Source organism: Hyaloscypha bicolor (assembly GCF_002865645.1).
Source record: "Hyaloscypha bicolor E unplaced genomic scaffold K444scaffold_189, whole genome shotgun sequence".
Classification (NCBI taxonomy): Eukaryota; Fungi; Ascomycota; class Leotiomycetes; order Helotiales; family Hyaloscyphaceae; genus Hyaloscypha; species Hyaloscypha bicolor.
The window spans coordinates 707657-730869 of NW_020194691.1; the positions used below are offsets into that span (position 1 = coordinate 707657).

The 23213-nt window shown below is 43.3% G+C and overlaps 8 protein-coding genes across 8 annotated transcripts; 2 read left to right on the forward strand and 6 right to left on the reverse strand.

Annotated features, from left to right (window-relative positions):
* Positions 1 to 3277: 3277 nt before the first annotated feature.
* On the forward strand, positions 3278 to 4863 carry K444DRAFT_670621 (uncharacterized protein). Its single transcript, XM_024887650.1, has 2 exons — positions 3278 to 4126; positions 4191 to 4863. The coding sequence occupies exons 1-2, from the start codon at positions 3547 to 3549 to the stop codon at positions 4577 to 4579; spliced, it is 969 nt and encodes a 322-aa protein (XP_024726679.1). The 5' UTR covers positions 3278 to 3546; the 3' UTR covers positions 4580 to 4863.
* Positions 4864 to 5122: 259 nt separating this feature from the next.
* K444DRAFT_711677 (uncharacterized protein) lies at positions 5123 to 5778 on the reverse strand (the record flags this gene model as incomplete). The annotated part of the gene is made up of 2 exons (XM_024888259.1): positions 5532 to 5778; positions 5123 to 5482 (listed from the first exon to the last, which is right to left on the reverse strand). Exon 2 carries the CDS (start codon positions 5348 to 5350, stop codon positions 5123 to 5125), a length of 228 nt encoding a protein of 75 aa, XP_024726680.1. The 5' UTR covers positions 5351 to 5482; positions 5532 to 5778.
* A 2538-nt stretch (positions 5779 to 8316) lies between these two features.
* K444DRAFT_622400 (HET-domain-containing protein) lies at positions 8317 to 10012 on the reverse strand. Its single transcript, XM_024882089.1, has one exon. The coding sequence runs from the start codon at positions 9740 to 9742 to the stop codon at positions 8669 to 8671; it is 1074 nt and encodes a 357-aa protein (XP_024726681.1). The 5' UTR covers positions 9743 to 10012; the 3' UTR covers positions 8317 to 8668.
* Positions 10013 to 10843: 831 nt separating this feature from the next.
* On the reverse strand, positions 10844 to 11457 carry K444DRAFT_711685 (uncharacterized protein; the record flags this gene model as incomplete). Its single annotated transcript, XM_024888260.1, has 1 exon — positions 10844 to 11457. Exon 1 carries the CDS (start codon positions 11441 to 11443, stop codon positions 10844 to 10846), a length of 600 nt encoding a protein of 199 aa, XP_024726682.1. The 5' UTR covers positions 11444 to 11457.
* A 2604-nt stretch (positions 11458 to 14061) lies between these two features.
* On the reverse strand, positions 14062 to 16638 carry K444DRAFT_622401 (P-loop containing nucleoside triphosphate hydrolase protein). The gene is made up of 5 exons (XM_024882090.1): positions 15524 to 16638; positions 15112 to 15472; positions 14909 to 15064; positions 14594 to 14857; positions 14062 to 14532 (listed from the first exon to the last, which is right to left on the reverse strand). Exons 1-5 carry the CDS (start codon positions 16505 to 16507, stop codon positions 14186 to 14188), a joined length of 2112 nt encoding a protein of 703 aa, XP_024726683.1. The 5' UTR covers positions 16508 to 16638; the 3' UTR covers positions 14062 to 14185.
* Positions 16639 to 17245: 607 nt separating this feature from the next.
* Positions 17246 to 17990, forward strand: K444DRAFT_711690 (uncharacterized protein; the record flags this gene model as incomplete). The annotated part of the gene is made up of 3 exons (XM_024888261.1): positions 17246 to 17505; positions 17611 to 17812; positions 17871 to 17990. 3 exons carry the CDS (start codon positions 17246 to 17248, stop codon positions 17940 to 17942), a joined length of 534 nt encoding a protein of 177 aa, XP_024726684.1. The 3' UTR covers positions 17943 to 17990.
* A 48-nt stretch (positions 17991 to 18038) lies between these two features.
* On the reverse strand, positions 18039 to 20169 carry K444DRAFT_638390 (GMC oxidoreductase; the record flags this gene model as incomplete). The annotated part of the gene is made up of 4 exons (XM_024884245.1): positions 18039 to 18698; positions 18772 to 19117; positions 19177 to 19611; positions 19667 to 20169. The coding sequence occupies 4 exons, from the start codon at positions 20167 to 20169 to the stop codon at positions 18039 to 18041; spliced, it is 1944 nt and encodes a 647-aa protein (XP_024726685.1).
* A 1534-nt stretch (positions 20170 to 21703) lies between these two features.
* On the reverse strand, positions 21704 to 22669 carry K444DRAFT_548515 (uncharacterized protein; the record flags this gene model as incomplete). The annotated part of the gene is made up of 1 exon (XM_024876380.1): positions 21704 to 22669. A coding segment is annotated over one exon (966 nt), but the record flags the coding sequence as incomplete, so codon positions are not given.
* Between the last annotated feature and the right edge of the window lie 544 nt (positions 22670 to 23213).

Genomic DNA, 23213 nt, shown 5'->3' on the forward strand with positions numbered 1-23213 from the left:
TTTCTCGACTATTAATTTACTATATACTAAACTAGTTAGTAACCGGTTATTAATTAGAAAATAACTAGTTAATTACCTTTTTAATACTTTAAGCTAATTTTAATAAATACCTATTTAATTTGTTTTTTAATAGATAGATTTAAGGGTATTAATATAATATTATATAGAAATAAATAAGTTATAATTTATTAAGCTATAATACTTATTAAGACTACTAAGAATTAACTAGTAATTATATTAGTAAGTAAAGTTTCGGACTTTTTTATTAGAATTAGTCTTTAACTAGTTAAAAAGTAATTAAACTTCCTTACAAGATTCTAGCCTTAAAATTAACTTAATATTATAATATAATAGATAGCTTTAAAATATTCGAATATTTTACTTAAAATAAACTAAATAATAAATTAAAATACAAGAAATATATTATTACTAAATATATTAAGAATTAAAAGAATAAAGATATACTTTAAGGCCTAAACTAGTTAGTAACCAGTTACTAACTAGATTATAACCGGTTTAGTAAGAAAGATTACTATATATTTACTTCTTATATATATTAGCTAATATATTTTAAAACCCTATATAATAAATATAATAAAATTGAATTAATTACTTTATAACTTTAAATAAGTTCCGGAAAAGTATTAAGAATACTTTTTTATATATTATAGTTATATTTTTATTAATATAAATTCATATAACTATAAATACTAATTAGTTAATAACTAGTTACTAACTAGTAATAAACTAGTTTAAATTAAGGAACTTATATTTTTGGCTATTATTATTATAGCACCTAAAGATAATCTTAGTTATCTTACTATAAATATATTTAAAAGTTATATTAACTTAGATAAACTTTAATTAAATAAAATTCTTTACTTACTAGTAAGTAAAATAATATATAAGTTAATTTCTATTAGTATTATTAATAATTTCTTAAATATAGATATTATTTATATAATATTATTAGTAGTATTTATAAATTATACCTAAAAACCAATTAATTACTAGTTTCTTTCTAGATTATAACTAGTTAGGAACTACTTACTAATAAAATCCATTCTTTATAAATATTTTAAAACTCGTAAAATATAAATATAATATTACTATAAGTTATTATTATTTAAAGATAAATAAATATTAGAAATAAATAAAGCATTATATTCTTAAAGAAATTATAATATATATAGGCTTCTGAGAAATTCGCTTATAATAAGAATTTTTAATATAACTAGTTTTTTACTAGTAAATAACCGGTTAGTAACTAGTCTTAACTTACTATAGGTTAATATTAATAAATTATATTTCCTTATTAATATAGTAATTACTTAAAAAATCTCTTATAGTATTTTTATTAGAGATAATAATAAATATATATAAGATCCTTTAGTAAATAGAAATATCTAAGGATAATTTTTAATATTTTTAGGAACTATAAAAGCCATATTAATATTATATTTATACTTCTTATAGCTTCTCGTACTAGTTTTATAAATCTCTACTAGTTATATATTAGTTATTAACCGGTTAATAACCGGTTTATTACTAGATAATTAACTTATTATATAATTTTCTTATTACTTTTATTTTCTTAATTATTATATAATATTATATTTATACTTTATTATAATATAAAAATAAGGTTTAAAGATAAGATAGATTAAAGATATAAAATATCTTAAAATTATTCTAATAATAATAAATACTATTATTAGACTAATATCTAAAGTAACTAATATTATATTAAGAAGCTCTTATAATCTTAGACTAGTTAGTAACTAGTAAAAAACTAGTAAAAGACTAGAAACTTACTAAATCTATAGAGCTTTAAAGTATAGGCTTCCCTATATATCTTCTATATAGTATATAAGGCTAGTTTTCGTAATAGTTCTTTTATAAAATAAGGAAAAGTTCTTCTATTAATTAAAAAATATCCGAATCTTGAGCTTATAATAATAAGTTAATAACTAGTTACTATCTAGTTACTTTAAGTAATATAAACTATATATTATTAATCTTAGTATAATTAGAAAAGTCTTATAATTATAAATAAAGATATAAATAGATTTTTATACTAGTATATTAAAACCTTATTAAATATATTATTATATTATTAAGGAAATTACTTTTTATATTCCGATAATTTAGCTTTTATTTACTATATTAAATCTAGAAGTAATTAATAACCAGTTATTAATCGGTTATAAAATAATAACTTATATTTCTATATATTACTTTAATCTTTACTTTTATATAACTCCTTATATTAATAATATAAAGTATACTATTTAGTAAGCTCTTAGGATATTTAGGTATAGAAATTTAATATTATATATTATTTATAGCTAACTCAGTAGTTTTAGATTTCTATATAAGATATTATATAGATTAAGAGAACTCCAGAGTATTAGTAATAGTTTAGTTAGCCTATAACTAGTTAGTAATTATAAAATAACTAGTTTTTAACTAGTTAATTATATAGATTACTTTTCTTATAGTTTTTTGCCTATTAGCTTATTAAGTTAAGAAACTCTTTATTAAGAGTTAAGTTAAAGATAAGTTAATTCTTTATTATAAAAAAGAAAGATTATAAGAGAAAGAGGTTATAAAAAAAGAAGACTTATTATTTTTATTAAGAAATTTAACTTTTAAGAGATAATTCTTAGAACTATATTTAAAGCCAGAACCGGTTATTAACTAATTTATAACTAGCTATTTCCTATATTAGTATTTAGCCTTAAAATTAAATATATTACTTAAAATACTAAAATACTAGTTATAAACTAGTCTCTAACTAGTCTTACTACTATTTGGCTTTGAAATTAAAGCCCTGTTCTTTATTAATAGATAACTAGTTATTAACTAATTCTTAAGTAACCCTACTATTATCTAGCTTTAAAGTTAAAGTATACTGCTCTTTATTAACTATTAGCTAGTTATAGACTAATCCCTAACTAGTACTACTCCTATATTAGTATCTTGCTTTAAAAGCAAGATTATTTTAAGTAGCTATAAGAGGAAAAGCAAAGTCTTGGTAGCCGGTACCGGTCCGTAACCGGTTAGGACCCACCTGCCTTTTTTTCTATTTTCGGAAATTTTTAGCGCGTATTGTGGGGCGAAAAAACGGCCCCGAGCACAATGATCCCGATGGCATCTGTAGGTTGTGAAGGGGGAAATTCGCTTAAGCCTCAGGCACGCATTTCGCTTAATTATCGCGCTAAGGAGTATTTTAGCCTCGCTCCCAAGCTTCTACGAGCTTCACGCCTCTCTTCTAGAAAATACCATAGTTCTAGAAATCTCTCTGTTGTTACGTGACGTGTGTTTTTACCCGGTTGATCGGTTGACCTGGTACATGGTTCACTTCTGCCTATTTGTCCTCTGGATCTCAAGGTAACCTTACTTCTTCACGTGTTGGGCATTGTCAGGCTTGCACGTGGGCTGGTTGGCCAAGAAATCCGCCAACAAAGTCAACGCTCGTACGACATCGGATACTAAAGGACATTATTAGCTAGAAAGACTCCGGCCGTGGCTAGTAACAACAGAATGGCGCTCTCAGTCCCGGACCAGGTCACATCAATCAATACTACCATACACCTAGACAGCAGCGGAGACCTTCGTCTGCAAGTCGGCCCAGAGCAACAGAACTACATTGTTTGCTCCAAGACCATGGAGCGCACTTCCACCGTCTGGAAGAAGATGCTGTCTGGAGGTTTCGCGGAATCCAAGCCCATGAATACCAACACGGAATGGGTTGTTACCCTGCCAGAGGACATGCCCAAACCAATGCTAATCGTTTTGAATATCATCCACAGCCGATTTTCCTTGGTCCCTGAGAAACTGACTGTGTTGGAACTGTACCACATCCTCGTCCTTACCGAGAAATATGATATCACTGAAATGACTCGTCCGTGGGCCCGTCAATGGATGAGCTGCGTCCGAAATACAAACAACCCATTGCTGATGTGGATTGCATGGGGGTTAGGCGATGCGACTATGTTCGTCGTGACAGCGGATATGCTGGTCATGAGATGCACAGTTGACACAGACGGGAGATTAGTTACGCCAAAGGGGTGGTACTTGGACGATGCGAGATTTGATGCCCTTCGTCCTCATGATATCCTAGGTTCGACCACTATGAGATTAGATTATAATAGAGTCCTTACACCTGTCGCTAATACAAGGAGCAGATCACATTGCCGCCCTTCGCTTGCAGCTGCTTACGACTATCCTCTCGCCGCTTGACCTGCTTATCAGTGTACTGAAGAAAGCAAAATATGATTGCTGCTCGCTATGCGCCATGACAATGCTAGGCTCGCTGATTATCTCGGCGGCCAAGGCGGGCCTGGATCCAATCCCAAGATCTGGGAGTGAATTCCGGGGCAGTGTAAAAGAACTAGTGGAGAAGTTGGATGGGTTAAGCGTCACATTCCCGCACAAAAATAAAAAGACGGTTGACCCTTTACCTACGCTGAGAAGTCTGACTCAGGAGGCGATCAAAAATAAGCAGCAAACTGTTCCGGCCGTCTATCTGAACCGCCTTGTCAAACATAGCAAGAAGGTTGGACTGTTGCAATAAAGACGCTTATACCGTTGAACGTGGACCGTGCTCGGAATCTTTGTGGGCGAAAATGGGGCGAGACTGATTTTACGAGTGACTGTAAAGGTAATTACGGTGAGCAAGTGGCTAAGGAGTCACCTTGAATGGCTGAAAGTGGCAATCTTGGCTCAAAAATATCTGGGAAACAAGATGTTTGGAAAGGACTGAATGTTCAAGAATTTTGATTTTGAATTGAATTTTGACGATTTTGCTTTCAGGTACTTAAAATACAGGACTGTATTTTAAGTAGTCACAAATGAGTGTCTATGATATTCATGATTTCCGTATCGCTACATGCCACTCGATTCGTGCATTTCGTGACCTCTAACTCGACTAAGATACTGGAATTGCCCAGCATCACGTAGACTCACGTCAATAGCTTTGTGAAACGAAGCTGGGCGGTACAGTATCTGTTCATTGAACAGAGATGTGCTCGCAGGTATTCTGCGATATGATACAGGAAACCGGAAAGCCGGTAGATCCGGTCAGAGTATGGGAAGGTCTTTACAGCAACTGGACTTATCAAACACCATGCTCTTCCAGAGAGTGTGTCTCCATCATGTGGCATAGCTTCTTTCTTTCGCGAAACTGATCACAATGTCGAACGTGATTCCGAAGCTCTCCCAACCCTCCTTGATGTTTAGCCCAAATCATCAGAGGCTCGCCTACGCCATCTGCAACCTCGTCCAACATTTGTATAGGTAACTCGTAATACGAGTCGATCTTTAGGTATGAAAACAGTGGCAGCATAGTAGTTCGGAGCACAGCATCTCGATGATACCATTCGAGCTAGTTTCGAAGTCGAATTTGAATTGTATAGCCCTTCTTTGGTGTTGGGGAAATAGGGACATATTCGCCATCATCCTTTAAAGTCGAGGTTATCTAATAAAGTTAGCAGATGACTGCCTGCTGTAAAGATTTACGCACTTACTGTCATTATTTTCACGTAATCTTTCTTCGCCTGTACAACATCCAGGACCAGGACCATGTGGCAGCCACGATGTGTTGGATAACAGGAGTAGGAATTCCCAGCTTCAAGCATTCCGACTCGCTCTTGAAGCGGTAAATCCTGCCCTGCACATATTTCAACTATACCATTTTGTTTCTATCTGTTGCGACGAGGGTTGGGATGAGGTTGTAGGTCCTAGGCGGCTCGAGGTATTGATGCTTGGAGGTGAGGCTCAGGTGGTTTCCTTGCTAGAAGTATCCACTGGCCAACCGCCCACCCCAAAAAATCGATTTTTAATCATACCTTCATTATAATTACAAATCCTTTAACAAATTAACATGTTATAGTATTTTCGACATCCAGACAACTATATATTCATTTTAATCTTGTGGTATAGCTAGAATTGCCTGTAAAAGAGTGCGTTTTTTCTTTCTCGATATATGCCCGCACTTACTAGAACCTTTCTCTTATAATTAAACTCGAATATAACTGCGTCTTATAACTAATTTGCTTTTAAGTAAGCTTATTATATTTGGTATTAGTTATATACTAGCTATATTCTCTTATAAGCTATTTGCTTACAAGAATTATTTCTTATAAGTTATTTTCTTTTATAAATTTTCTTTTATAAGCTTATAATTACTAGAAGCTTTCTAATAAGAATTATAGTTTCTTATAAACTATGCTTTCTTATAAAGGGGCAATTATATATATAATTCCAGTATTAGAAATAGAGCAAAATCTAGCTTCTTATAACTGTTTTACTAGTAATAGTTTAATTCTTTTTGACTAGAATATTAATATTAAAAATATCTTTAATAAAATAGAACTAATAATATTTTGACCCTTTTAGTTAAATTATTAAAAATATTTCGGCTAAAGGCTAATATACCTGTTTTGCTAGTATTGTGGTGGGGATTTTATCTCCTGGTCACGTGGTTCTGTCATGTGACCTCCGAACATCCGGACAGTCCGCAGTCCGCTTATATTACCCCTCTCTCCTTCTTAGTTCTTAGAAAAACAAACCAACCTTCACTCTCTAATTTCACGCCACTCTCGTACGCTGTGATCCCACACTGTGGAAGCCCATTCTACTCTATATATTACTCCGTGTTTTATATCCCCATTACAGTATTAGGGAGGTTGGAGCAGCGACTACTCAGGTTCAAAAACGGAAGTGGACTTTGGAGGTCCAGATTCGACTGAGATTATGGCGTTAATCTGATACGAAAACTTCTCGACTTCGCTTCAAACACGGTTAGTCACCGTCGCCGCTCTGCTTAGGCGCTACTCACCCTCGCCTCACCCTCTGCTCAGGTTGCTCAGTCACGTTCCTGCTCTACCTTCCAGTGACTTCGGGGCACCGGATCGGCTCCTAAGGAGATCAAAATAGGACCCCCCCCCCCCCCAAAAAATTGTCTTCGGTTTCTCAAGGCAAAATTTTCACGCCAGTACCTTAGAACCCAATTCAGCTCCTATTCACTCTAGTAGCACTCCCCAGACAGCGTTGCCTGAAACCTTTTTTATTTATTTAGTATTTGGAGTACTACAATTGCGAGTATTTCTGTTTGAAAGACTAAACGTTAAAGTGGTTGCGTTTAAAGTATAATAGTTAAATATACTACCAGATAGCGTATATGCTTTTATTTATACTGCAATCCGGACCAGTTTGGCTTAAAGTATATAAATTGGGGCATAGCAGGACTTAGAACAAGCTAGAATTTTACCCCTTAACCCAAACTACTCTAGCTAATAATATTAAAATCTAGAGACGTTGAATTCACAGGAGTAGTTAAGTGTCCCTGATAATACGTTTGAGCGAGATTCATGCTGGGAGTACCTAAACCCGCCTAGACTAGGTCGAAATCTTCGAGCTGGACGCCTCCGTCCCGCAACATTTGTGGCGTCACTTTTTTGAGCAGAGATTTGGCCTCCTCCCAAGACGAACTCTCCGCCGTGTTCCTCTCTATAGCAAACGCACCGAGCCGTGGATCGTCAAGTAGAAATTTCATAGTCGAGGTATCGAGAAAGGCCGGGCTGTAGTAATTGCCGCCCGAGTCCTGCTTCCACACCGCAACGTAGCCATCAGGAAGCGGCCCAAGTAGCGCCTCGATGTTCATCATCTTATCCAAAAAGGCATCACCAACCACAGAGTAGCAGTTGACCTGGCCCGCCGCCGGTCGTAGCACGATCACGCTTCGGCAGCCAGGCAGTACGCACAAAAGATCGCCGACCTTGGCCGATTTGGGAACGTACCCGATGTGGCCATCCTCTGACGTGCAAATAATTCCACTACCGATGGTTGCGACACTGAGAAAGCGCTGTTCGGCCTTTGTTATGTTCTCCCGTTTCTCTGTAGAGCCTCCGAGGATGTCCAATAAGATCTTCATCGCCTCTGTGAATCTCTGCTCGTCTTTGGAAGGGAACACCTTGTCGCTGAAATTGTCCCGACAAAGAACTCTGCAATAAGCCTCGACAAGTGGCTCGGAGCCCCCGTAGGCACGCAAGCTCCTCTGGGATGACGGTAGCATTTGCGGGATTGCTCTGTACATGCTTTCCCAACTTGTGCCGTCCTCCACTGAGGGGAACAGCTCGGCTATATGAGAAATTGGCACTCCGGAAACTCTCAGAGTATGGCTCCCAATGATAGTTGTCTGCGGTGCAAGATATCCCCCAGCATTGAAGTACCCAGTCGAGATCCAAACTTGGCCGGCTGTCCAGTCGGGCACCCAACTGGGCAGCCCGATGACGCGGCTCCGTGGCCTTTTATTGAACTTGGATCGATTTATCGGTGGAAAATCGATATATTGGAGATTGACAATCTGTAGAATGACTAGTTTTGACTAGATACAGGAGAGTGATTCCATAAAAAACAGAGGGAATGGGTTCCCTAGCTATATTCCTGATTCCCAGCACCATGTGATTTACCCCGCACTTACTTGGTGGTGGGAACGATTTACCAATCTGATTCCTGAACGTACGTTTAAGGAACGTAATCGAATGGCGATACTAATAAACGATTGGTGTGCTCGTACGTAAGTAATACCCAATAATCGGACGAACTGAATTAGTGATTGAACCTGGAGTGGAAGGAATGGATGCTAGCCAAGCTAGCTAGTTCAACACCTTTCTAGTCTCGTATAGGAGAGAATGTCTAAGGATTTGTAGTGAGCGATAAAGTGTACCACCAAATTCCTGTAGACCTCGGCCGCGGACAGGGTGTAGTCCGGAATAATGCCGGCGTTCGATTCTCGCGGATCGAGCATATTCAGTACACCGTAGACTCTGTCTCTGGGGTCCTTGCACTTGGAAGCCATGGTCGCTTTCAAGACTCCGAGCAAGTGATCCGGCCGCTCCCGACCAAGATCTTGAACCAAGGCCAACCGCTCGCGGAACACATTAGACCTGTCCAGCGTCATCTGAAGTGGGCCAAAGTAGAAGTTCTTCTCGGATATGCAGAAGGCCGTATTCTTCAAGGCAGCCCACAGGATTTCCTTATGGCCGCACTGGACAATCGCCTTCTTAGCCAGGAAGATTTCTTGTCGGATCCAAACACGTTGAAACCAGGGGCGATCGAGAAGCGCCGAGAGTGCGAGACCTTCCCTCACCATGGCGGAGAAGGAGATCGAATGGTCTGCTTGCCAGAGGCTCATCATCTCGGTCCCTATCGCAGGCCCCATGGTGCCATTCCACCAATTCACCGAGACCACCCGATTAAGAGTGTTAACAAAGTCTAACGCACACGTGCTGTCATTTTCCTCGGGGCCGAGCCAAACGACGACCTGCCAAGCTCGCCGATATATGTCTCCCATAAAGCCGACCTGCTGGGCACGCTCTTGGAGGTCCTCCTGATTGATGCAGATGGCGTCGACCCAGAGAACGCGAGGCTCGACTTCGAAGCGAAGATGTTTGAGAGCCACAGCAAGATTCCGGGAGACATTCAGGCTCCACCTGCGACCGACCGTGATGGCGATAGGCTCCTTCTCCGATCCCCAGACGTAAGACAGAGCCTCATATTTCGTGTGGTTCAGGGCGTCCAGGCTGACCATGCGCAGAGTTACGGTGATTTCATCCCCGGAGACGCCGGGGAGCAGGGTAAGAAGTCGAACTCGGTTGCAGCCTTTGCCAGCAGTTGCGGCTGGCTGGCGGCGTGGTCCGAGATCTGAGTACTTGTACGCAAACTTGGTCGTCATCGGAAGTCTGTGGTGTGGAGCACAACGCAGATTAGCCTCTGTGAGCAGAGAACCTGCCGGCTTTGCTATGACTCGAATAATGATGGAGTAGTCTAGGTTCAACTAGGCTGGGCATGGACGCGATTGCCTCAAATATAAAGGTAGCCGAAATGTTACATGTTTACAGAAACAAGTCCTCGGCTAAGCTCACTAATTGTGAAGGCTCGGATACCTAGGATTCAGGGGAGACAGTAAACGAATAGGTCGAAGCCTTAAAAGAGTTAGAATGCCTATATTCGAGGATCTAAAGCTAGGGAGAGAAGAAGAGAGAGAGAAGGGCGCAATATATACACGATGGTATGTCACGTGACATAAAACGTGGCCGGGTTCTATTGGAATTTCCAATTGATATTCCTTTCAAGCTAGACTAATAAAGTCACGTGCAATATATAAGATCAGTATGATCAGGACTGAATTGACTAGTATTCTGCAGTGGTAAGTAGCCTGTATTTATAGGGGTCAAATGCCCTACTTTCCAGAGCTGTACATGCCTTATCCCTTCGTCGGCCATCAACTGTCCACGCTAGCAAGGGTGTGCTTCCCGCACTACAGGGGGGGCTCGCTTGGCTCCCGTAGCATAATATTTATGTACCTTTGCATATAAATTTATTAGTAATCTACATGAGGGGAATGAAATCGCATCCAGCACTCCCCCTCCTTGCACAGGCTCACCTCACAGAACATACACCCTCCCATTGACCGGTTTGCCCTCCCTTCTACAGCTTTCCCAAGGACCTTTTGGCACCTTTGTTTATATATATATCATGTGCACGTGCCCCTAGTAGTACGCTTTTCCCAGTAGTGTAAATGCTGGAGATCAGAATTAAATACCCTCTTACCCCCTAATCCTATTCGCAAGCTCTGTAGCTTCGCCTTCTCAGAATACCCTAAAAGCTTATAGTAAAGCTCGATTCTGAATTGCAAGTGTGTAAGAGAATGCCCTTGCTTCGTATGTAATTGATATAGCCTATATTCATTAATACAGGCTATATTAATTAGCCAGTAAAACAAGGGCCACTAATTCCTAAAGGTAGCCCTATAGGTCTTGTACGCCTCCCTGAATTAATTTGCAAGGTCTATACCTCCTATATTCTGATTGTAATTATTAATAAAGCAAGGAATCAGAAGCTCCTTTATTAGTAAGTTACCAAAAACGTCCCGTACGATTCGCCCATTTGTAGACGTCTTTGCAGGACGCCTCCTTTCCTTCGTACGAAAGTCCTCTGCCTTATCCACAGTATGAATATTGCTCAATGCTAGAACAATACTATTATCCTGCCAAGTTAGACAAAGTGTGTCCTGAACTACTATAGTAAGAAGTGTATTCCATTCTAGCTTTTTTGCGAATCGATTTTTGATTGCCGATAAATCAGAAGGAAATAGCTTATACGGGCGGGTAGTACCTACGGTACCGAATTTACAGGCTCGTAGCTCTGAAAATAAGGGCACAGAGGTAAAGTAATTATCGAGATATATCGTCAAGTAGCGGTGTGGGAGGGAAAGCGCTAGGTTTCGTACGAGAGAACCGGTATTCGTGAGAGTAGGGTAGAGAACCATCCTTTGTAATCCCTTCTCCCTTGAGCTCCAAGCCCAATTATATATATATCCGTGATCCGCAATTCCATAGATTTTATACCCTTGTTTAATCGGCTTCTTAGGCATCTTGTACGTATATAAGGATCTAGAGTAATTAATTAGTAAGGTAGTAAAATAGAGGGGTAGCGGGGTGAAAATTAAAGAAATATACCTCCCAAAGTACCGAACTATAAGCTCGTCAATACTCACTTCAGATGAAGGCGAGTAATATCGTTGAGAGGAAGCTTGAATAGAGGAAGCAAGAGGTTCAAGCTTATATCACCAGACCTTATTAGAAGGTAAGTGATTCCCATTCTGCTCGTTACTTATAGGGTACGAAATATGGCAATACCGCTTGATTTGCTAAAAGCGAATACGTGATATATGGCTCGTAATTGAGTGTAAAGGACCTTTATTAAAGTCTGAATTCCAGTATATCTTAATTTGAGGCTTAGTATGGATTCCCATATATATAATAGCGCCGAGAAATACGTGTAACTCCTCCAGTAATAGATCTGTCCATTCCCGGGCCCTTTCCTCTGCTATGTGTATTCTCTGGAGGCTCGCATATTAATTGGTATTTGTGTAATCGTCTGAAAGAGCTCGGGAGTAAAGAACAGGCTAAAGTAATCGAATGGGTATGGCTTTGGAGGGAAGGTAGGAGGTAGAATCGCTTGTGCGGACTGCTTAGGTTCGGGCTGAAAAGGCTCAAAATGGATGTCTGTGATTGGTCCAAGTCTAAGGAGTATATTTTCAAGTGATTGGGGGTATTTTCTACCCGTAGGCCCTAAAGGTGGGCTAGAAGGTAGGCTGGAAGAATCGCTCATTGCATGCGCGTATAAGTGGTAGGGAACTCCTGGACGCGATTTCATCCACGCAATATATATTACTAATAAATTTATATGCAAAGGTACATAAATATTATGCTACGGGAGCCAAGCGAGCCCCCCCTGTAGTGCGGGAAGCACACCCTTGCTAGCGTGGACAGTTGATGGCCGACGAAGGGATAGCGTAAGAGCTTGCACAATACTTCCTATTTGCATAAGCATTATAGCCTTAGGCACCTAAAAATTCGATAGGTCATGTGACTAGATAGTAGCACGTGACATAAGAACTATCACACCTTTATTCCTTTTATCAGGCAACATTTAAGTATTAGTGCCGATGTAACTCTGCCTTGCTAGGATTTTTATAAAACTTTCAAAGCTACTAGACATCTCTTCGATTAATATACTATCGCCGAAACGAGTTTATATTATCTTCCCTCTATAATTCCAGAGTCTCTAGGATTGAACCTGGGTACAAACTATATTGCTTATGCAATCTCTATACGTCCCACAATACTTTACGATAAAGAAATTACCTTTGAAGGGAGGTGCCTTACTTAGTCCTGTCTGCGCGGGAGTTGAGAAGTTTCATATAAGCAAGGAGCCTCTCGATTACAAAGTTGCGTTCACTGGCCTGTGGTGCATAAATCTCCCAGCTGTGCCGAGATAATTCTGCCTTGCGTTACTTGCACACTTAAATCTCATGTTTATCAGGGGTAACCTATACAGCAATATAGCCACTTCTTTAGATAGGGTGCAAAATCGGCCCCAGCAGGGATCCTTGCAGGAGAGCGAAAACGGATACTATTACGATATCGTAATGCGTTAGGGTAAGCGGCTGTGTTCCAGGCATTAAGATTATATTTAGAAAACATAGAAACTATAACCGATCTCTAGGGAGCCAAAAGAGGATCCCCTGAGCACGATCCAGCTGACTCATTAGCGTGCTCAGGGCTCAGGGCTCGGCTCAGGTTAGAGCAGCGACTGCTCAGGCCCAAAGACGGAAGTGGAATTTGGTGAGGTCAAGATTCGGTGCAAATTATATGGGTAAGCAAAGTAGATTCGTGAAATAGCATATTATTACGTAACAGTGCGCCCTTTGGCGAATTCTCAAGCCTTTCAAATTTGATTCCTCCCGCCGAGCCATTGAAGGGTTGTGGTCTATCAGAGAACTTCGCAGCCAGACAATAACGAATTAGCGTTACCACACCAGAATCCTGCATATGGCTCTTTGGGTAATTGCAGGGTTCATGGGGTCAGGGGCATAAGTTTGGGGGACATAATTGTGATACCTTTCCGGCAACGCATACTTGCTCGACGGTTTATGTGTTGAATTGGTACTAGCTTACTAGTCCTTCCAGTACCAGGTTCAACTACTAATATTAGCTTCGCCACTCTCATTTATAATGGTTTACTATGGAAGCCTATGGAATAGCTCACTATGGAAGCTCAGGGAACGCTCACTAATATATATGAGTCATCTGATTCATAGTATACTGGAGGAAATCGCCACCCACTAGTGGGTATATAAGAACTGTACTTTAGATTCCTTCTTCTCCTCTTTTACTCTTTACTCTCCTGTATCTAGTCATTCTACAGATTGTCAACCTCCAATATATCGATTTTCCATCAATAAATCGATCACTTTCCAATATTATGCTGTTGCTGAGAAGGTAAGTAATGTACTACATCTTTATTAGAGAAGGAATTGCGAACTAATGATTGACGGTAAATTAAGCTGCGGATTCGATCAAAGCAAGACATCGAAGTTGATGGCGATTTGGGGAGCGCTCTCTCTTAGGCCTATTCGAGCCTAAAGAGCCGAATTTCCTGGGTGTGTCTTTGGGTGTGGGGCTGGTGTGGGCATGGAGAATATTGATTGAGATTTGGCAATATCTCTTGTGCAGCAACGTTGGCAAATGAAAAGTTGTATAAGTAATGGCTCACTACGGTATGACTACCTTGCCCACTTTCTCCATTTCACCCTTAGCTCCTAGCCCCATCAGAGAATCATCTCCCTCGTAATCCTCAACACAGATTGGATATGCTCAAACCGAACATCATCGTCATTGCCGGAAGCCAACAAATACGCAGTCTTCATAGCAGACTTAATCTGCCTACCATTCAATTCCACCGCGGCAAGTCGATCAAGTTCCTCAGCCCCAAAGATTGAATTCCCAGGCAACTTGTCAACAAAATTGGCCCAAACTTTGCGACGTGCAGGGGAGTCAAGATCAGGGTAGTGGAGGCGAATATCGACGCGAGAGTCGAAGGCTAGATCCATCATCTCAACGCGGTTCGTAGTTAAGATCATTACGCCTTTGAAGTATTCAAGGTGACGGAGGAAGACTGTTGTTTGCTCTGATTAGTCACTGTGACTTGGATATGGACTCTGGAGAGTGTGACTTACTTGACACGAGCTCATTTCGCTCAAGATCATGAGGGCCTCGTTGCTCCATGAAGATATCAGCTTCATCAATAAGCAAAATGGCATTCCACATGGTCGCCATCTCGAGAATGTCTGAAAGCTTTTTTTCTACGACGCGTGTTTCTAAGCCGAGCTCACCAGCACTCATTGTATAGAGGGGTGCCTTCATTGCCTCAGCGACGCCCTCCGCAGTAAGAGTTTTGCCTGTGCCGGGCGCTCCATCAAGCATCATGATCATTCCCTTGCCTATAATACTTTGTCAATTTTGGTGCTTTGTAGGACTCGGATTCGACGTACCTTTACCAACCACGAAGTCGTCGAACTTCAAATTTGCCTTCGCATGGCTTCTTGTCAATGCTAAAAGAAGCTGCTTTTCCTCCATTGGTAGCACGAGGTTCTCGAACATATCCTCGGTCCATTTAATAGGGACCAACTCATTGATGTTAAGGAGAACTGCTACCTGTCAACAAAAGCTTCTGTTATCTGGGAGCAATACTCACGCCACTCTTTGGTCTTGAACGAATAGCCCCTCACGAACGGCGCACAGATTAGAAGTTGCTCATCAGTGAGCTTTATTTGGTCTGCTTCTTTCGGACGTCCTTTTGACTCCTGCACGGGGTGGCCAGTGTGTGGATCCCACAGGTCAATTCGGTTCCAATTTGAAGGTGGTGGAGGCGGAGGAGGAGGGGCATGATAAGCTCTAGGGCCATGTTTCGCTCCTATGTGTCTATGATTACGATGCCCGCTTTGATGATTGACTCTGTTGATCGGATCCGTCACCGTCAAAGGTCGCAAGTAGAGTCTCTCACCCCTATTGAATTGGAAGCAGGCGTAGGCATCCACCATAACTCGACCGTTGACCTACACATTGTCAGCTAGATTTTCTCAATAGAAGTAGAGTTTAGGACATACCTGTGTCTGGACCCTTTGCTCTTCATCATCTATGTCACGATCTCGATTGTTTGTCAAGAAGGCTACACCAGAATACTCCAGAAAAGACGCGTTTCTGAGTTCTGCAAACCTTTTTCCTTGACGGACCAGCTTCTCCGTGACTTCCTGCTGGTCCTCGCGAGTGCGAAGCGGAACAGCAGGCAAGCTACTCAACGGTTTCGACCCTTTGAATTCAGGAATCTTGATTTTGGTGCTGACGAAGCCGGTTGTACCGCCGTTGTAGTCGATGTGCCTGCACAGTAAAGCATATCCCTCGTCTCCATTTTGCTCATCGTACTCTACTGCATCTTCCAAGATCACTGCAGCTTCCAAACCCTGCATCTTCGTAATAAGAACAGCCCCAGGATTGAACAATGCCCAAAGGTACTTGTACTCGATTACATCGTTCCTCAAGAGATCACTCATCGCCTTCTGAGTGCCGTCAAATTCCTCTGTCAGAATTGTCATCAACAAACCCATATGTTGTGCCGTCTCCCCTGTGCAAAGCTTGAAGGCAGCCTTGAGCTCCGCCCATCGATGATAGAAGCAAGCAAATGGTGCCTCAATAGTCAACGAAGACAGCTCTGAAGTGATACCTGGGTACTCTTTCAATACAGGCTCCAAGACATCTCGGATTACGGGGCTCTGGATCACGATCGAGTGTAGCTTTTGGTCTCGCCCGAAATCGCCATGACCTTCAGTTCGTCTTGTGAGGATTGCATAGCCGCCAGTCTCATCAGAAGATTTCTCTGGCAGTTTCTTCTGGGGCTCCGCAGACCAGGTGATGCAGCAAAGACAATTTTCCTTGCCCTTGTAGAGATCCTTCACGTCACAAATGGACCCAATTTCGATTTCAGGCTTCTCTTCGACTTGGGCGCTCGGGTCAGTGGGATTGATCATGATGACATCTCCATCGGTGGCCTCCACTTGAGGGATGTTGACATCGTTCGGACTGGGAGTCTTCATCTTGGCTGCCGATGTTGGAACTTCTTGGTTATGTCCGATAATGCTAGCTTTCAGAGAGTGCAAAGATGACTTTCGACTTTCGAATAGTGTGCAAAGCAGTGGAGAATATTTCGGAACTTTGAACTGATGTTGGGGGTCACTTAGCCTTATGATAAAATTACTAAGGTTTAGGCTTCAGCTGAAGCCTGATGTTGTCGAACCCTGTCCAGCGGAGACAAACATAAAATGGGCCAATGGCCAGGCATCTATCGGGCAACTTTAAAATGGGTCACAATAAGGGCTGCAGTCGAATCCAGATATGTGTTGGGGCGGCGAGTGAGACCGTTTGAATCTACTCGGTGTACATAGTCGGCGTCTGTGCACCTTCTGGAGGCAAGATGATTGGAAGCCGTATGGCGGGCTATCTTGGTTCGCTACTCGAATCATATGTACATACTGTAGATAATGCGAACAGACCACATTGAGTTCCTTTTTATTTTTACATTCATTTTTACAGGCAATCCACTAGATGGGCCTGAATTGAGGGACCAATTAACAAAGGGCAGTACTGACTTCGTTGTTTCAAACTCCTCTGACACTCGCTAAATATCGGAGGTATTTGCCCCTGCAAACGTTCAAGCTTTCAGCGCTTATGCGTGATAGTGCGGGGTACAACTGCCTGAAAAAGCTTAAAAATACTGATCTGACAATCTTCATTTCAACTATCGTCCTGGCAACAGAACTCCCGATACCTGTAAAATGTGCCTCTTCTATATCCTCGCTGTTTTTTTCCTCGTCTTGACAGGCTTCGCCGCCAAAGATGAGCAATACTTATCCATAACAGCCGTCACCACCGACTCAAACGACCACGCTTACCTCGAATGCTGGCGCTTCCTCACAGCCTTCAGCGCCTACCCCACAGTTGGCAACTCCCTCGCCATCGCAAACACCACAAACGTAACATACGTTATCCTGCCGCCTCAGTCTGCTGAAGGAATTCATAAACCTCCTCATCCAATGTAAATATGCATGTCCTTTCCGTCCCACTCCCAGGAATCCCACTTTATACTCTATTGCGTCGATGTTCCCCACCACCACTAAAGCATCTTTGGTACTTCGTACAGGTTCTTCATCCTGCTGTCAGGCCTCGCACATGTGACATTCCCGTTCAATGTTGAAGAGCTGTGGATTCGTGAAGGTGCGGAGAGCTTGATCGTTGCGAATGATGTAAACGGCGTGGGCCATTTCACGGAGTATCCGGGGGGGAAGGAGACAATTGCGTTGCAGGTGCCGTTTAAGGATGGGATTGTGCCGGCTCATGAGGTAGTAGGTAGTAGGGCCTGCCCGAGTTCTTTACAGAGCGGTAAAACTGAGGGGTATACAGTGGGAGGAGGGAAACAAAAGGCTTTGGGAGGATTGGTCTGAGAGCATGAAATTGAGAAGGATAGAGAGGTGAGAGGAAGAAATGAAGAATTAGATTTAATTTATTAACTTGTGCCTTTTATATACTCCAATCCTCTCCACTTCACCTCTAGATTCTTTTCATAAATCATTACCAGCTGTTCGCATCCGCCAATACCGCTGCACTACCCTTCATGCCTAGGACGAAAGTCGGCAGGACAGGGAACGCACCCGGAGTCCTAGGGAACGCACTCGCATCCACGACTCTCAGTCCTTTGGTTCCCCTGACTCTGAACTTCGAGTCCAGCACCGCGAGAGGATTATTATCACTACCAATCGCGCACGAACTCGTCGCATGATGACTCCACGCTTGCGCTTTAACGAACGCCTTAACGTCGCAACTCCGGTTGCCCTGACACGGGAGCGTCTCGGTCCAGGGGCCCAGAGTGCTGTTCAAGCTATCAAACACACCCCTGCCCCACTGCACAGCATCAACATACGCCTGGAGATCAGCATCCGCGCCTGCCCCTTCGAAGAATTGGAAGTTGATGAGAGGAGTGTCGCGCGGGTTGTTGGAGGCGAGCTTCACCGTGCCGCGACTCTGTGTGTGGATCTTCACCATGGAGAAGTCAAAGTTGGATTGTGCGGGGCCAGGAACCACATTGACAGTCTCCGCGGGCCAGTAGCCGTTGAAGCTACCAGCGGAGAGAGGGAACATCATGAAGTCGCGCTCATTAAGAGCGGCTTGGGAGGATTTGAACATTACTGCGCCGAGGGGACCTTGGATGTAGGGTCCTTGGCCTACTTCCCACTGGAAGAATGAGTTAGTGAGAGGGTCTTTGGAACATGGGAATATTGGTATTTCGGAATAGAGGACTTCTTACGAGTGGGAGGCAAGGGTCATCTGGTGTTGCGCCAAAGGTACAAGGCGGACCGATGGACGTGAAATCCTGACTTGCTTCTGCAGACACCCCCATCTCGGTGTTGTCCTGGAGATTGGTGCCAACACCAGGGAGATCCACGACCACTGAAATGTCGAGGGCTTTGAGGTCGGCTTTGGAGCCAACACCCGAGAGCATGAGAAGCTGAGGACTATTGAAAGTTCCACCGGCGACGATGACTTCTTTTCGGGCAAAGACTTGCGTCTTGACTCCCGGGTTGGCCGTGTAATTGTGCCTTGGGTCTGCATTGTACATGCTCTCTCCGGCGAGGTACTCAACACCGATAGCCCTGAAAATGGATGTTTAGCATTCGACATCTCCGTACATATTCATTCCAAGTCAACATACCTAGGCACAGCTCCATTTGTGTTGAAAAGAATCTTAGTAGCGAACGAGTGCAAGCGAACGTCGAAATTTGGATATTTCTTCGAGCCATCGGCGTTCGTCGCATTCCATATATTGACGACCAAGGTGCGAGAAGAAACACGTCTGCCATCAACAGTCCTATGGGCAGGGCAACCAAATATGCCTACTTGCTGATCGTGATTCGCGTTGTTATTGTTAAGATCGCTATATGTCAAGATATTCGAAAGGTTCGCGGGATTCTGGCCGAAGCTTTGGGCTGTAGCTTGTAGCACTTTGAAAGCATTGGTCTGGTTTTGCAGGTACTGGGGGCCGTTGACAGTGATGTCGAGGGGGCCGCTGAAACCGTGCCCTGGAGTTCCTGGCGGGACGACGTGGTCGTGTTCGAGTTGGGCAAAATATTGTTGCATGTTATTATGCCTAAAAGCTATTAGTTTTGTTTCCCACAACTTCAACATACGAAGAAGATACTTACTTCCAGGATGCATCACCAGTGATCTGGGCAATATAGTCCCAATCGCTATGGCTTGGAAGTGCTGCAATGAGTGCGTTGTGAGTGGAGCATCCACCAAGTGTACCAGCGCGAGGATAGTACACGCCAAGTAACTTCGCTCCTGCGGGAGGATCCGTGCCAACATAGAACTGCCCGTCTGTGGTTTCCCACGTCAAGTGCTCGTATTGGGCAGTAATTGCATCGTCGGAATGCAATTTGACGAAGAAGTCCCACCGCATTAACGGGTCACTGAACGCCTTGAAAAACCAACCAGCAATTTCTTCGTTCGGGTTACTACCTTGGTCATCGCCTGCTTCCAGAAGGAGAACAGATTGTCCTGCTTTGGCAAGGTTGGCTGCCAATGTGCCGCCACCTGGGCCAGAGCCTACGACAATATAGTCATAGGTGTTCGAGCTGGCTATGACCGATGAGAAGAGGGAGAGGGAGAGGAGTGCCAAGTACCAGAACTTTCCCATGTCGATCATGGTGTCTGGCTGCTGGAGGGGAAGACAGCCTTGTTAAGAAAAAGGTGGGCTTAAGACCTAGAAGGTTCAATTGACTAGAGGAAAGAGCTGCCCATGACATCCAACACAAAGCAACACCCGCCTTCTTATGTTCTAGAGCACAAATCTTTTGCCTTTCTTTACCCCACTCCCGATGTCAGGTCCACCACGCCCCTCCCCTGCAGTGGTGGCGGCTGAATCGAGGAGAATATCCTGGGTCATGCATTCTTGGAGACTGTTGGTTTCCGATACTTACATGATGTTCCAATCTCCGGTAATGTTCTGCACCCGCCTCGCCGATGTTTCAGCGAATGACAGGCTTCGAGATCACGGAAACATGCATGCAACCCACGAGGCTTATGCTGGGATTTCTCCGGAAGGGGATCCGCGACCGACAGGATGGGATCAGGGATGCGTGGAATTTAGCCGGCATCCTAAATCAGCAGGTAAGCAAATGGAGAGACCTCCGTACAGTGAATTACTTACTACAAGATTTAGCATCGGCGCAGTCCAACATGTTCCTGGCAAATATATATGTACCGGACTTCGTGTACCAAATAGAGTTTTATGACACCTCAGGGCCGAGAGTCCCAGTCTTGCGGCCCGATCCGCGGACCTAAAAATATTCAGTGGAGTTTGGGGCCCCCCATGATTTTCCCGGCGTGCTGGCGAAGATTGCTGAAGGTTGGGGCCAGAAGGGGTCCGAGCAAACGGACAAACAGGTCTTCGGGGAAAGATATTCTTAGTTACGAAATAGCCCTGCAGAAGACTCGAAGAGGAAAATAATAGCCGCTGCTGCTTGACTCGGTAATAAAAAACATGTTTGCGCACTTCTTCGGAAAGTGCACCTTGTGACGGATTTGTAATGGTTCTTTTGCAATGATTCATACTCAGCTCTTTGATTGCACAGATGCATCAGACATCAGACATATTCAGAAGGACGAGGATGCTCTGAAAGGGCGGATCAGAATTGCAAAGTATGAAAGTTTTGCTTGCGCATCAGTTTGGAAAGTTGGGACTATGTGCAGTGAAAACATTCGGACAAGCATAGAGTATCGTTCATTCGTCAACTGGAAGAGTAAGAGGCTGACTTGGCCAGAATCATGTAATCTTACCCCGCTCGCAAGCTCCGCCATTCTGGATCGACTGATCCTGGAGTCTGCGCCCTGCACGAAGGATGCATGGCGGGGCACTAGTTCGAATGGCAGGCAACATTTCGATTCCCACCAGTCAGGGCTACTCTGGTTCGTAAAACGAACTGATAGCCGCTGGTCCCGCGCCGACGAATTGTTGGGAGCAGGCGCGGTTCATCATCTCAATAAATCATACTCCGTAACCGTCCAGAGTGTCTTGCCAAGCTTCATTGGAGACTCTTACGTGGATTTGAAGAGAGAGGCGGGATGTCTCAGCAGTGCAGCTCCTCAGCAGCTATCTGATCTTGGATGAAACCTTCCGGTATCTAGTCGAACTATAAGAGAGCCGGCTTCGGGTTGGACGTAAGACGACCATTGTAGATTCAAGTCCTTCCTCGCCCCCGACCACGTCTCCTCTCAACGCTTTGAGCCATGTCGCTCTTGTAATGGCGGATGATTCGCTTGTCGAGCTCCCGTTCCGATTCCATTGCAGCAATCTTCTGCTGAAGCTCTGCGATTTTCGCATCTTTTGCTTTCAGAGCCACTCGTGTGATATCTCGCCCTTTTGAAATGCCAGAAATCTTCAACGCATGTTTGTTCAGTAGCTCCTTGAGGCTTGTCGTTGTTTCCTCATCGATGTGTTGATCTCTGAGCAGATCCATGACCTCGTCGGTGATATCGTAGCTTTTGTGTACTCTTTCTCCACGATCCTCCGATGTTTCTGTATCCTCCTCTCGCTGTAGAGAAAAGTGGCTGGGTGTAGCCGATGGGCTGCGGAAGCCGAAACGATCATTTGCACCTTTCATCGTGGTCGACGGAGTGCCGAAGACATCGTCGTTGTTCAAAGCACTATTGGAAGCAGCAAGCGTTTTGCTGGTTCCCGTAACAGGTGTTGGCAGTGAATCGTTTTCATGCTTCCTCTTGCTTCCCGGCGTTGCTGCATAACTTGTCTTGATGGCCTTTCGAGGTGTTTCTGGGGACCGCATCCCTGCTTCCTCCGCAACATTTGCCATTGCCTTCTCCATCTCTGGTGGCAATTCAAAACTGCTGCCATATTCGTCCTCATCCTCCTTCGCCAAATCTGTCATGAACTTGTTGCTCGTCGCCGCATGCCCTTCCACTGTCCTCTTATCTCTCGCTGCTTCTGCTGTTGTAGTTTGGCGATGGTCTGGTTCGTATCGAGTATTGCTCATGACTGCACCCATCTCCCTTGGAGCTGCATTTTCCTTCCAGAGGAAGAATCCGCAGCCGTTTTCCTTCGACTCCTGGCATGTGTAAAACCATCTTCCCTTGTTCGGTCCCTCTTTCTTGACCTGGAACTGTGTAGCTGGGAGTCGTGGATCGCAATTGCCTGCTGACCATTAGATGAGGAGCGCATGGGATTCGGACAGCAATCACAATGCCAGATTCCGTCTGCGAAGAGGCCCTTGTTGAGTCGAGACGTGCTCGGGCTCTTGAAAGAAGGGGGATAGTTGCCTCGCTTCTGGGGTGTAAACATGGTGATGCAGCATGGAAGGTGGCTGGAAGATGGATTCAGCAAGGAGAGATGTTGCTAACAATCCCTCCTCCAAGCATGCATGAAGGCGGTATCCTGAAGATATGTGTTCAAGTTCATCGTGGTAGTTTTGCGATGGTGGTGATGTTTCTTTGTTGCTCCTCAACCTCCGTTGCTCGAAGAAAGGAAGGTGGCGGGCGTGGCTGGTGCGTGGGGCTTCTGCGGCTGGTTGCTCGCTTAGCTACTCATCCCCCCCTATTTCGTCCCCGGCTTTGATAGATACAAAAGTAGTGGTGCCCCTGCCAAATCCCTGACCAGCTCGCGTACCTTTCTCAAACCAGGATTATCCGCCCAAAGTGGTAATTTTATATATGACTTTAGGTTAACTCTATTTTATC